We start from the raw sequence: 13745 nt of genomic DNA on the forward strand, positions 1-13745 counted from the left end.
TTTAAAATAAATTTTTGAAAAAATTATGAACCCATTTTATACGATCGGAAAATTTTTATAATAACGGTCGATAACCGATATTTTAAAATGATGAAATATCGGCCCGGTCTGATTCGATAAAAAATAACGGTACACCCCTATTTTTCTAATATATCTTAACCGTAACTCATCTCTCTCAAACCTTTATTTGACATTAAATCCCATATCTTTCAAACCTTTATATCCTACCTCTATAGTTCGGATATCGGTTTAATTTTAATTATATTTCTATCCAATTTTAAAAAAACTCTCCTTCAATTGCAATTTTCTCTCTAACCAAAGGTGGGGTTCTTGGACAGTAAAAAAAACATTTACCCATAGTTTTTGTGTTTGTATTTTTTGTTGTAAAAATAATTAGTTTTAAGATTATAAAAAGATAATAATGAATAACTGGGATTAATTATTTTTTTTTAAAAAAAAATACAATATAAAGTATACAATATATGTGTTAATTATTATTTATCTAATTGAACTTTATCACACAAAGAAAAATGAAATTGTATATAATAATAAATATATTTTATAAAAAAAAAATTATTACAAATAGATTAGTTATTGGATGATTTATAAAAAAATATAATAAATTTAAAAAAAAAATTCCCATTTTCCAAGAGGAGCCGATTTACGCATGAACGATTTTATTACCAATTTTTGTAGTGTCGTTTATAAAAAAAAATATATAGTAGTTTAACGCCATCTTTGGTTAGTTCCGTTTAATGGTATTCGAACACGTATATTTTCCCCATCGCAATGATTGCCCACTTATAAATCACGCGCGATTATCGCCAGCGTAATTTTCGAGCTTCACGTCGGGCCCGGAGCTCTCGCTCCGAGTTTCTATAGAATTACTTGCCAAGTAACGATTTCTGTAATGGTGGTGGTGATTTGACTCGTCTGTTTCAACCTCGTTCAATCGTTCCAAAGGGATAATCTTTTCTCGTTCACCGGCGGATGAGACACTTATAAGTGTCAGCTGGGCGAACCCTATCAAAGATTTTTTATCCGGGGATTCTGTGATAGCACTATTCTGCGGAGCGGGAGAGGAATGAATAATAAAAATGATTGTTACATGAAACATAAAAGTAAATTTTTTCTTATCATTCTTTCATTTAAGAAAAAACGATGACTCACCAAGGAAAATACTAAAGAAGCACCTTCTTGATAAGGGGTACGTGTAACTTTGCTCAAATTTTCGGCTACTGTTTCAACGTCCGCCTCTTCTATTAAACCGGCACCTAATAATTCTTGGGCGACTCCTTCGTCGGTATCTTGTGTAAAAATAAAAATAATAAAATATTTAAAGGATCGATTTATAAAAAATATATAAGAGTTCGGAAGGATCAAGATTAAAAATAATATAGTTTTCTATTATTATTTCAATATATCCTATAATGAACAAAATTTTTTGACCAGTTGAGGCATTTATATTACTGAATCTTTTTCTATATTAGTTCGCGCTATACATTGGCGTACGCAGCGGGGGGGGGGCAGGAAGACAAATCCCCCCCCCCCCCCAAAGCCAAAAAATGCTGCCGGATATATTTTTCAAAAAAATTATTGTCTATATATTAATATTATTTTTATTATCTTTATTCATATATCTTTCGTTCAAATATATATTTAATTACATTTATTTATCACAATCATTTACGAAGTTATTTTATCAATTAATTTCAATTTCAAGTTTTCCTTGGTAATATTTATCTCCTATTTTCAAATTTTTACCGGCAAAATATTTATCTACCATTTTTTTCTAGTCAAATAATAATTATGGACATAAGAAATTTTTTTAAAAACACGAATGATGATAAAAATTCTAGTCATCTTCATCTTATAAAAAAGCAAAAAGGTATGAATAATTTTATAACATATTTTTATTATTTACTTTTAGTAATTAAAACCCCTGCCATAATAAATACAAATAATGAAATAATTGTTGGAAGAATAATTGAGAGTCAGGATATAGAGCCAAAGCCATCAAAAGGTTATTCTAAATAAAGATTTTGGCTTTTTAAAAATAATTTTAATGAATTATACTCATACAGTAGCGTACGCAGGAATTTGATGTGGGGGGGGGGGGATAATTAAAATTTTTTAAAATAAAATTATTGTTATTTAAAAATATCAAGCATAAATTTATTAGGACTAATAACTATTTCTAATATACAAATTTAAATTAATATAAATAATAAAAAATTAAATATATAAACCGATATATAAAAATAAATTTGATTTAAAAAATATTAAACGAATATAACCGGCGGCATATAAATACTTTAAATAAATCTGAATTATAAAATATTAAGTGGATATAACCAGGATATGATGACTATAAAATAAATAATCCATAATAGAAATTTAAATTTTTTTAAGCTTTTAAAATTTATATATAAAGTATAAAAAATCTAAATGTTGGAAATATGAATAATTATATTTTTTATGTAAAAGAAAAATATATAAGACATTAAAATATGATAGCACAAAAAATATTATAGAAACATTATATTTTTATAATGTAAAATCCAATCTTCGTTGGGAGGGAGCTAATTTTTCAATTATCTCATCAGTGTTTGGCGTCAAATGCCTATGAATATTCAAAAGGGCCAGACCACTCAACCTACTTTCAGAAGTTGTACTTCTTAGGTACGTTTTTAATCTTCTTAAAGAAGAGAATGTTCTCTCATTAGTTGCAGTACTAATGGGAAGAGTTGCTAATATATATAATAATTTCAATATATTGGGAAAATAATCTAAAAGATGTTTGAAATGATGCAAAGCATCATAGCATTTTTTAGGACTATATCAACCATAGTTAATCTTTTATACCATAGTTGGCATTCAGCTAATAAAGCATCATGATACATTAATGTCTTCATGATAAAAATCTTCCAAATATTTTAATTTTTTTCTATCACCATCTGAAAAAGGTTCAGAGGGCTTTTGCGGAAGTAATATCTGCAGATTGATAAGTGTTTCTTGATATATTAAAAAAATTTCATTTACTTGGGTTATAAATGTATCCAAAAGAGGTATAAAGACATTTATTTTTAATATTCTTCTATTGACCCTATATTAATATTTGGACGATAAGTTTGCCTTACTGTAAGTCGAGGGAGACAAATATTGAACTCTTATAGCTCTGCTTTTGATTCAACATTAACATATAAAATATGAAATTCCTCATCAGCATTAGCTCTATTTTCTTTGAGTCCTAATAAAATTGTCTCTGCTATTCTCATCATCTCAATCAAATCAATATCAGGTTTTTGAAAAGTATTACATAAGTTGTATAATTAAATAATTTATTAATACATTCTAATGCGAAAAAAAAATTTGGTATAAGTATTGAATCCAGTAACTTGCTTGCTTCTGAAGAAATATCTTTTTCAGACATTGTGATATTTCTATAAGAGCATTAATAATCGGCTCTTCTAACTCGATAAAAGCTGTTACTGCTTGATGTCGAAGACTCCATGTTGGACAAGCTTTTTGTAATTTTTTTCTCCTTGTTGGGCAAGGAGTTTCAGATATAATTCTGTTCAAAATATTTTGACGCTTGGGGTATCTAAACATCTCATAGATGATAGATATTTTACCTGATATAAATATAAAAAATTTAATTTAATAATTAAAAACCTAAGCAATTTGATATCAATGGTAAAGAACATGAATCCGATATTGCTAAGTTGAGTGAATGGGCAGCACAGTGGACATATATAGCTGTTGGGCATTTTTTTTTAATAAATGCCTGAAGCCCATTGAATTGTCCACTCATTGCACGTGCTCCATCATACCCTTGCCCACGTATCATATTTATATTTAGCTATATTTTCTTAAATAATTATATAATAAGATTAATTATTACTTTTAATTTTTTAAGATTCACAAATATTACATCAGCTAAAGCAGACCCAGTCATGCTTGAAACAGGAATAAATTGGAGAAACATTTCCTTGATAATGTTTTTATGAGTATCTACATATCGCGCACACAACGACATCTGCTCAATGCCAGCAATGTTGGTGGTCTCATCTGCCAAAATTGAGAAGCATGGGGCAGAATTGATTTCAACAATCAATTTTTCTAAAATGATATTGTTGCAAATATCAATTATCTCATTTTATATCCTAGGGCTGAGATAAGTAGCATTTTTATTGGTACTAATGAGGCTCTCCATTACAGGTCTCCTAATGCTTTAAATTTTAAAAGTCCACGGAAATTACCTTCGTTATCATTATTATTAAAATATAAGCTTCCTGGATCCTTGTGGCCGAAGTGCTAGGCCTTGCAAGCCACAATATAAAATAGCCTCAATAGTTAATTTTATCTTGCCTCTATTTTCTTTTGCAATTTTAACCCTATTTTTATCAATTATTGATGAAATGGGAATCATATCCCCCTTTTGAATTGATTCTTCTGAGGAAATCATCAGTTCACAGCTTTTGTTTATTAAATTATCATACTATACTTTTTTGCTTTTTGGCATGATTTTCACCTTCAGCGTTTTTTAAAAAAAGTCTAATATCCATGACTAGAAATTAGAAAATTATAATACCAGGAAATTTAAAAATAATAGATAAATATTACGCCACAAGGAAAACTTGAAAATGAAATTAATTGATAAAGTAAATTAGTAAATGAAAAAGGTAATAATATAAAAATTTAAAAAAAAATAGATATGAATAATTATAATAAAATATAAAAAATAATATTTTTGAAAAATATGTCCGGCATCTGCATTTTGGCTTTGGGGGGATTTGCCCCCCCCCCGCTGCGTACGCCAATGTACTCATAACTAGAGTACAATGATCATCCATATGATATAGCCAATTATTTGGATAAAGATAATATTAGCCTAGAAGAAAGACATTTACTTCTTAAAAAGGTAATAAAGATAAGATACCTATGATAAATAATTTATTTAATTTAATAATAGATTTATATTCCACCCCTCAATTTTCAATATCCACAAACTGTATGTGCTAATAGAAAGTTAAAATTTCAAAACAGCTATTTTACTAGATGGTTATGGCTAGCATACTCTATCCGTGACAATGGAGCTTATTGTAAGATATGTGTCCTGTTTGGTCCAAGATATGCTGGAAGAAATTTGGTTAAGCTTAATAGCCTTGTTAAGACTCCATTTAACAAATACAAAGATGGTGGAGAAATTTTTGATAATCATCAAAAAACAAATTATCACAAAAGTTGTGAACTGATGATTTCCTCAAAAGAATCAATTCAAAGTGGGGATATGATTCCCATATCATCACATATTGATAAAAGTAGGATTACTATTGTAAAAGAAAATAGATGCAAGATAAGACTAACTATTGAGGCTATTCTATATTGTGGGTTGCAGGGATTAGCATTACGTGGCCATTTAGATTCAGGAAGCCTGAATTTCAATAATAATGATAACGAAGGTAATTTTCGTGGCCTTATAAAATTTAAAGCATTAGGAGATTCTGCATTAATGGAGAGCATTAATAGTAGTAATAAAAATGCTACATATCTTAGTCCTAGGATCCAAAATGAAATAATTGATGTTTGCAATAATATCATTCTAGAAAAATTGATTACTGAAATCAATTCTGCCCCATGCTTCTCAATTTTGGCAGATGAGACCACAGACATTGCTGGCATTGAGCAGATGTCACTTTGCGCACGATATATAGACACTCAAAATAACATTATAAAAGAGATGTTTCTTCAATTTATCCCAGTTTCAAGCATGACTGGGTCTGCCTTAGCTGATGTAATATTTAACAATCTTGAAAAATTCAAAGTAATAATTAATCACATTATAAAATTATTTTTTTCAAAAATATAGCTTAATATAAATTTGATACGTGGGCAAGGGTATGATGGAGCTCGTGCAATGAGTGGGCAATTCAATGGGCTTCAGGCATTTATAAAAAAAAAATGCCCAACAGCCATATATGTTCATTGTGCTGCTCATTCCCTCAACCTGGCTATATCTGATGCATGTTCTTTGCCATTGATATCGAAATGCTTAGGTATAATTTTATTTATTTCAATTAAATTTCTTATATTTATATCAGGAAAAATATCTAGCATCTATGAGATGTTTAGATATCCCAAGTGACAAAATATATTGAGCAGAATTATTTCTGAAACTCCTTGTCCAACAAGGAGGAAAAAATTACAAAAAGCTTGTCCTACAAGATGGAGCCTTCGCCATCAAGCTGTGACTTCTTTTATGGAGTTAGAAGAGCCAATTATTAATGCTCTTACCGAAATCTCACAATGGTCTGAGAGAGACATTTCTACAGAAGCAAGCAAGTTACTGGATTGAATACTTATACCAAATTTTTTTTTCGCATTAGAATGTATTAATAAATTATTTAATTTTACAACTATTTTATGTAATACTTTTCAAAAACCTGATATTGATTTGATTGAGATGATGAGAATAGCAGAGATAATTTTATTAGAACTCAAAGAAATTAGAGCTAATGTTGATGAAGAATTTCATATTTTATATGTTATTGTTGAGTCAAAAGCACAACAATATGAGTTTAATATTTGTCTCCCACGACTTGCGGCAAGGCAAGCTCATCGCCCAAACATTAATATAGGGTCAATAGAAGAATATTATAAAATAAATCTATTTATCCCTCTTTTAGATACATTTATAACACATATAAATGAACGGTTTTTAATTCATAGGGCAGCATTTAGCAATCTGCAGATATTATTACCACAAAAACCTTCCCAACCTTTTTCAGATGGTGATAGAAATAAAATAAAATATTTAGCAGATTTTTATCATGAAGATGTTCAAGTATCTTATGTTATTAGCTGAATGCCAACTATGGTATAAAAGATTAACTATGGTTGGTATAGTCCCAAAAAATGCTATGGATGCTTTGCATCAATTCAAACATATTTTAGATTATTTTCCTAATATATTAAAATTATTATACATATTAGCAACTATTCCCATTAGTACTGCAACTAATGAGAGAACATTCTCTTCTTTGAGAAGAATAAAAACCTACCTAAGAAGTACAACTTCTGAAAGTAGATTGAATGGTTTGGCCCTATTAAATATTCATAGGCATTTGACGCCAAACACGGATGAGATAATTGAAAAAATAGCTCTATCCCAACGAAGATTGGATTTTACCTTATAAATATATTATATGCTTTTAATATTTTTTTGCAATTTTATAATTTTAATTTAAAATATGTTCGAATTGATGCAAAGCATCCATAGCATTTTTTTGGGATCCAAAAAAGGTTGGGAGCAGTTGTTAAGTGCTGCCCTATGAATTAAAAATAGTTCATTCACAAAATACAATAATACCTAATAAACTTATTTATATTTACAACATTTATATTTTTTATACTTTATATATAAATTTTAAAGGCACAAAAAATTTCTACATTTATTTTATAGTTATTCATATGCCGCCAATTATATCCGTTTAATATTTTTTTAATTCACATTTATTTTAAAGTTTTTTATATGCCGGTTTATATATTTTAAAGTTTTTTATATGCCTATTTATATATTTTAAAGTTTTTTATATGCCGGTGGTTTTTATATTTTAAAGTTTTTTATGTACCGGTTTATATATTTTAAAGTTTTTCATATGCCGGTTTATATATTTAATTTTTATAATTCACATTAATTTAAAATTGTGTATTAGAAATAGTTATTAGTCCTAATAAATTTACATAATTTTAAATAACAAAAATTTATTTAAAAAATTTTTAATTATCCCCCCCCCCCCAAAGCAAATTCCTGTGTACGCGCCTGGCGCTATGTTAATATTTTCGCCAATTCTCTAGCCAGTAGCCTACCTGATAACACTATGCGCTCTGACGGTACCTCCTAAAAGTCTGCAAAGGGGGTTTAGCCAAATAGCTCGCTCGTTGCTTTGAATTAATTTTTTTTAGCCAGCGCGCCAGCCTAATGTTTAAAAATTATTTTAATGGCTGGTTTGGATTTTTTAAAATTTATTTTAATGTATTTCTTATTAGATATATATAATATGCAATATTATGAAATAAAACTATTATTTTTAATAAATTGTAGTCTGTTCTACCCATTTTGCCTGATAAATATTAAAAATTCATGCGCCCACACTCGCCCATTACTTTAAAAATATTTTATTTTTTTAACCCGCCCGTCACCGGCTTAATGTTAAAAATATTTTAGAAAACAGACCATGCCCGTCGAAGTATGAGCGAACGTGAGTGTGCGGACTAAAACCCGCCCATTGCAGACCTCTAGTACCCCCCCCCCCCCATTCTGCGGTCAAGTGGCCTACGGATAGTAGGATTATACTCGTATTGACTTTGCTGTAATATAGTGCTCCTAACGAATTTGAATAATTTGATTTTTTTTGCGATTAGTAAAAAAAAATCTAAAAATAATAATATAAATGCTAATTTTTCAAATAAAATCTTTTCAAAGTTAGTTTGTTATTTTTAACATTACCTTTACATTATGTTTTTATGAAAATTATATTAAATTTAATTTTTGCCATGCTTTAAATTTTTATGATATTGACTAGCTTAATTAACTAATAAAGAATATATCATACTTAAAAAAACAAACATAGGGTGTTTCTGGTGAGAATAAATTAATTTTAGTAACTAAGTAGATTAAAAATTAACATAAATTTGTATATAAACTCACTTATTCGTTTTTTCGATACAATTTCATATCTGTTTTTTTCTAATATAAAAAATCAGTAATAGTTCATCTTTGCCCTTTCTATATATTACAAGTAGTTGCATGTTTTTAAGTTTTTTTTTCAATTAGAGACATTTTTTTGATACCCTAATAGAGAGGACATTCTGTGAATATTAGAAACTTGGCACTAATATTGGTAAGACAGCTGGTACGCCAAAATATTACAGGAGTATTGGTATAAATGATTGATAGCAACGGACGTATTTCAATTCCGGTTTAAAAGTCTTGCAGGGTTGGTTCGTTAGTGAAAATTATTCGTTCAAATTAATGTTAGCATGAACGAATCGAATAATAATTAATCGAAAACGAATAACCCGAATCGATATTGGTGGATAATATTGATTAGATTCGTAAAATCGGGGTACTACCGAAAAAGTCAAATATTTTATATTATTGGCCAAAAATATGGAGTTGAAAAATTTTCAAAAATATAATTTCAATTTTGATCTATTTTTTTAAAAAAAGGAGTATATCCAAGAGAAAGAAAACAAAGGATATCATTCAAAATCTTAAGCATATCTACCACCTAAATTAAAGCATCATTTAAAATCTTGTGTCCTTCCGGTTATATTAAACAAGTTTTGAATAACAAAAAAAATAGTAAACCTGAACAAGGTGTGAAATCGAATTTGATATCGTTGAGTTCTTTTTTGGAATTTCTTATAAGTAAAAAAATAAATAAATGTAATAATAATGAAAAAGAAAACAATTGCTAAAAAAATATATGAAAGAATTTATATAAGGTAGAGATGCACATCACGGATTCTCCCAAATAAGAAGACCTGCCTGAGAGCTTTCAAGTCGACGTGGTCCAAAATATTTTTACTAACCATGGGAAAGGTAAAATGAGTTTGGGCCCTCTAGCGGGAAATGAGGTGTCTAGTTATCAGATTTGAAGCGGTTCCCAAGGTTCCAGATTCTGATACTTAAGCTCTGATATGTGAAGAATCCAATTTTTTTAAAAAAAACCTTATACGTAGGGCTAGGTATAGTGTGAGTTGTTGCTGTTCTTGGAAGGCTACGTGGCAGCCGCCTCTATCACTACTGTTATTAGTAGGCAACGAGGAACCGTCCGAATTGATAGAGGAGGTCGGCGGTGAAGAAGGAGTTTTGAAAAATTGAGCTCGGATTGACTGTAACAAAAAAACATTTTTTTAAAAAAAATTATTTTTCCCTTTTCTTCATAAAACTTTAAATTAGTGTCTGTTTCGTTCTATTTACCTCGTTTCCCCGTCTGGCCTCGGCTACGTTGGACTTTCTGGTTTCTTGCCCTCCTTCCGAGAGTCCTTCACCGCTATCGTAATCTTCTCGATCATCCGATTGGACAAAGGGACGAGAAGACCCAGAAGATGATATAGTGGCTTGCTTATCATCTATTTCTCGCTTAATTTTAAAAAATGAATATGTAAAAAAATAATGTATATATAAATTTGTTGATTTTTAAATTTATTTTATTTCTATCATTTTTATTTTTTAAAAAATGGCATAAATAATTATTAATACTTCCTTTTGCAATAAAATAGAGATGACCATTTTTTTTAAAAAAATTGTTCATACTAAAATATTTATTCGATTCGAATAGTTTAAAAGTAAATTTGAATGATCGATTTATAGATAAATAATAGTTTTTCAAGAATTCTGGAGAAACACGCATTATCATATCCTATTTTTAAAATAAAATCATTTCTCGGTTTCACCTTTTACAATGTGCGGTTTATTAATTAAATTTACAACAAATTTAATAATTATCTTTATTTTTAGTAAATATTCTATACTTTATTTAAGTTTTATTTTCTAAGACAAAATGTAATAATAATAGTTTTTTTTAAGTTTTATTTTCTAAGACAAAATGTAATAATAATAGTTTTTTTTAAGTTTTATTTTCAAAATAAAAATGAAATTAATAATTTCAGGCTTTTATATGGTAAAGTCTTATAATCAAAAATCAAATTTCCGCGTCATTGTTACAAAACAAAATTATTGGTGTAAAAAAAAACAACTTACGACATCTCCACCATCCTCAAGCTCTTTGATGGGGGAGGGGATCACCACACAATAAGGCCGAAATAGCTCCTCTAGTTTCTGGACATTCACTCCAAGGTCCAGGAATTCATCATAAGCCACCGGAGCCTCCATCCCTTGATGTCTTCGTAGCTAGGCTTCCGGAACCTCCATGATATCTTGCCCTTCATTCCTGGTGCCAACTATATTCTCAGCTATCCTCAGTGTCAATCCCACTTGGGGGGGGGGGGGTAAGGCATCGTGGAGGTATTGGAGGTATAGGGAGCAGAGCCACGAAGAGAACAAGGGATGGGGGCTCCGGGGAGACAGGTGATGGCTCATAATGATTTCCTGGACCTGGGAGTGGATGCCCAGGAACTTGAGGAGCTATTCGAGTCTTATGGCGCGGCGCCCCCCCATCAAGGAGCTTGGGAAGGGTGGAGATGTCGTGAGTTGGTTCTTTTTTTTATTCTTTTTTTATGTGCAATAATTTTATTTTGTGACAAAGGCGCGGGAATTTTATTTTTGATTTCATTGATTATGGCCGTTATATTATTTTGAAGAATTATGTATCAATATTATTTTGATTATTATTGTATTATTTTTATTTATTTGCATTCACCCTATAAAAAGCTATAATTTGCCTAAAATTGAGATTATTTCATTTTTTTGTCTTAGAAAATAAAACTTAAAAAACCCAATATTATTATTACATTTTGTCTTAGAAAATAAAACCTTAAAAAAGTTTTGAATATTTACTAAAGAAAATTATTCAGGTATAATCAAAAATCGAATTCCGGCCATTGTTACAAACCAAAATTATTCGCGTAAAATGAATAATAAAAAAAGAACCAACTCACAACACCCGCTAAAGGTCGAAATAAAATTATTTTTAAATTGATATATCATCTAAAAATAATTTTATAATTGACGTGTCGTAAAAAAATCTAACTACATCAAAATTACCAACGAAAAATATCAATTCATGACGTTGATTTTAAATCCCCCTCACACCCCTCTCTTTTATAGATTTTAAGAAAATATAAATATATTTAACTTGGGCAGCTTTAGGAATAGATTTAGGAGTGGTTAACATAGATTTGGACTGCTCGGTGTCGTTGTTATCGTCCTCCCCGGACCATTCCCACTCGCCAGTTTCGGTGCGGTGGAGTCGGCCGTAGGTTAGAGATGGTGTCGACTTCTTTTTAAAGTTTACGAGAGACAAAGAGTGAAGGGGAATAAATTCATTCGGAATTTTTTCCCCCCAATTAAGAGATTCAAGGTATAATTTTAATGTACGCGAATTATAGAAATTATTTTAGCCAATTAATTATTAGGAAATATCCTTGTCTGTTTAACGATTTTAAAGCATAAATATTTGATTAGAAAAATAAACCAATAACTATCATCAAAGAAAGAAAGAAGGAAGGAAAGAAAACGTACTTTGACAACGACTTGAGGTGGTGGTCTTGAGCAATGCCTGTCGCAGATTAGGGTCTGGTAGATGTACTTTTTGTCTTTAGCTTTTTTGAAAAAAGGATGTTTCAACAGTTCGGTAGCAGTTGGTCTTAAGATTTTTTTTATGGAATGTAAAAACGGAAGAAAGATTAATCCATATAATTTAAATGTTGACGACACGTTTGTATAAACACCTAGCGGCATTCACAAAAGTAATCACTAATCATAATCCTCCAACCTATAAAGAGTAACTAAAACTCACTGGAAAGATTTGGTGGAAGGGATTAATCCAAGGCCAAAAAATACTGATGATAACCTGTTGCTGTTAAAAATATTAGGTAAATAAATGCGGGGAGAATTTCAATATATATACTCGATTCTTCAAGATCGCGTTATTTTTTAAATAAAACGAAGAGTCCCAATTTTTAAAATTTTTTTATGATTCTATTACTTTATAGAAGACACCATTTGCTCTTTTAGGTTTATTTAATGGATATAAAAATAAAATATATAAAATCGAATTATATTTTGAACCGAGTTATATTTCCAATGATAAGAATAAGAATCTCATGTTAAGACGTTCTATACTGAGTAAAGGTACTTGTTTTAAAAGTTTAGACAACCGTATATATTAGGAACTTATGCGTTTTACTTTAATTATTTTATTATAAAAATCATTTATCAAATTTTATTATTTAACACAACGAGGAAAAACTAACATCAAAATAAATTTGAACCTATAATTGTTATATTTTTGTCGTCGGGTTTTCTAAAATATTTGCAACATTGACCTGGTGACGGGCAAGTTAAAAAAATTAAGGTAATGAAATAAACCTTCTTTTTATCGTATTTTAAAATGGGACTTGATGTCAGGCAGCAGCATTGATACATTTATAATTTAGCATTGGTAGTGTAAAAAAAAGTTAAATAAACTTGAGAAAACTTTGGAAAATGTGAAAACAAAATAAAGTATGGATAGGTTATGGTGAAATTTAAAAGGATTACAATAGATGAATTTTTTTTTACCCCCAAGCGCTTATGTTGAGCGATTGTTTAGAAAACTAATACTATGGGTGCGTCTTTTATAAATGGGAATTAAAAAGGTCAAACGTAGATTTCATACATATTATAAACGTCTTTGATCCTGTTTTTTCAATTTTTTTGCAATATAATTTGTAACAATATTTTTTATGGAAAATTTGATTAAAAAAATTAAAGTCATAGAGTTTCACCCCACCTTATTCAATAGAAAAAAAAGTCTTTTCAGAGATTATTGCATAATGGGCAATTTTTTTTATCAATTTTTGAAAGAAATGAAACCAAATTTTCGTCTAATATATCAATATAAAAGTATTATGAAAATACAAATTTTTACCTATCCATATTATTCAAAGTAATAGGGGTGGGGCAACCCCATACTCCTCCCCTTGTCGACGCCAATGGCACTTATACATTAGAAGACTCATAACAAAACGCCAGAATGAGATCGCGGAAATAGGACTAGTTAAGAAATAAA

The 13745-nt window shown here is 29.5% G+C and overlaps 1 protein-coding gene across 1 annotated transcript in view; it reads right to left on the reverse strand.

Annotated features, from left to right (window-relative positions):
* Positions 1-486: 486 nt before the first annotated feature.
* The window catches only part of LOC135931808 (serine/threonine-protein kinase OSR1-like), a 30989-nt gene continuing 17730 nt past the window's right edge, over positions 487-13745 (reverse strand). Inside the window, exons 9-15 of the mRNA XM_065469105.1 lie at positions 12215-12338; positions 11829-11972; positions 9992-10153; positions 9740-9903; positions 9377-9429; positions 1171-1307; positions 487-1066 (exon numbers count right to left, since the gene is read on the reverse strand). Of these exons, the coding sequence (XP_065325177.1) occupies positions 809-1066; positions 1171-1307; positions 9377-9429; positions 9740-9903; positions 9992-10153; positions 11829-11972; positions 12215-12338 (1042 nt within the window). The 3' untranslated portion in view covers positions 487-808. The remainder of the gene's footprint in view (positions 1067-1170; positions 1308-9376; positions 9430-9739; positions 9904-9991; positions 10154-11828; positions 11973-12214; positions 12339-13745) is intronic.

Source organism: Gordionus sp. m RMFG-2023, chromosome 1 (assembly GCF_954871325.1).
Source record: "Gordionus sp. m RMFG-2023 chromosome 1, tfGorSpeb1-WG-v2, whole genome shotgun sequence".
Lineage (NCBI taxonomy): Eukaryota > Metazoa > Nematomorpha > Gordioida > Chordodea > Parachordodidae > Gordionus > Gordionus sp. m RMFG-2023.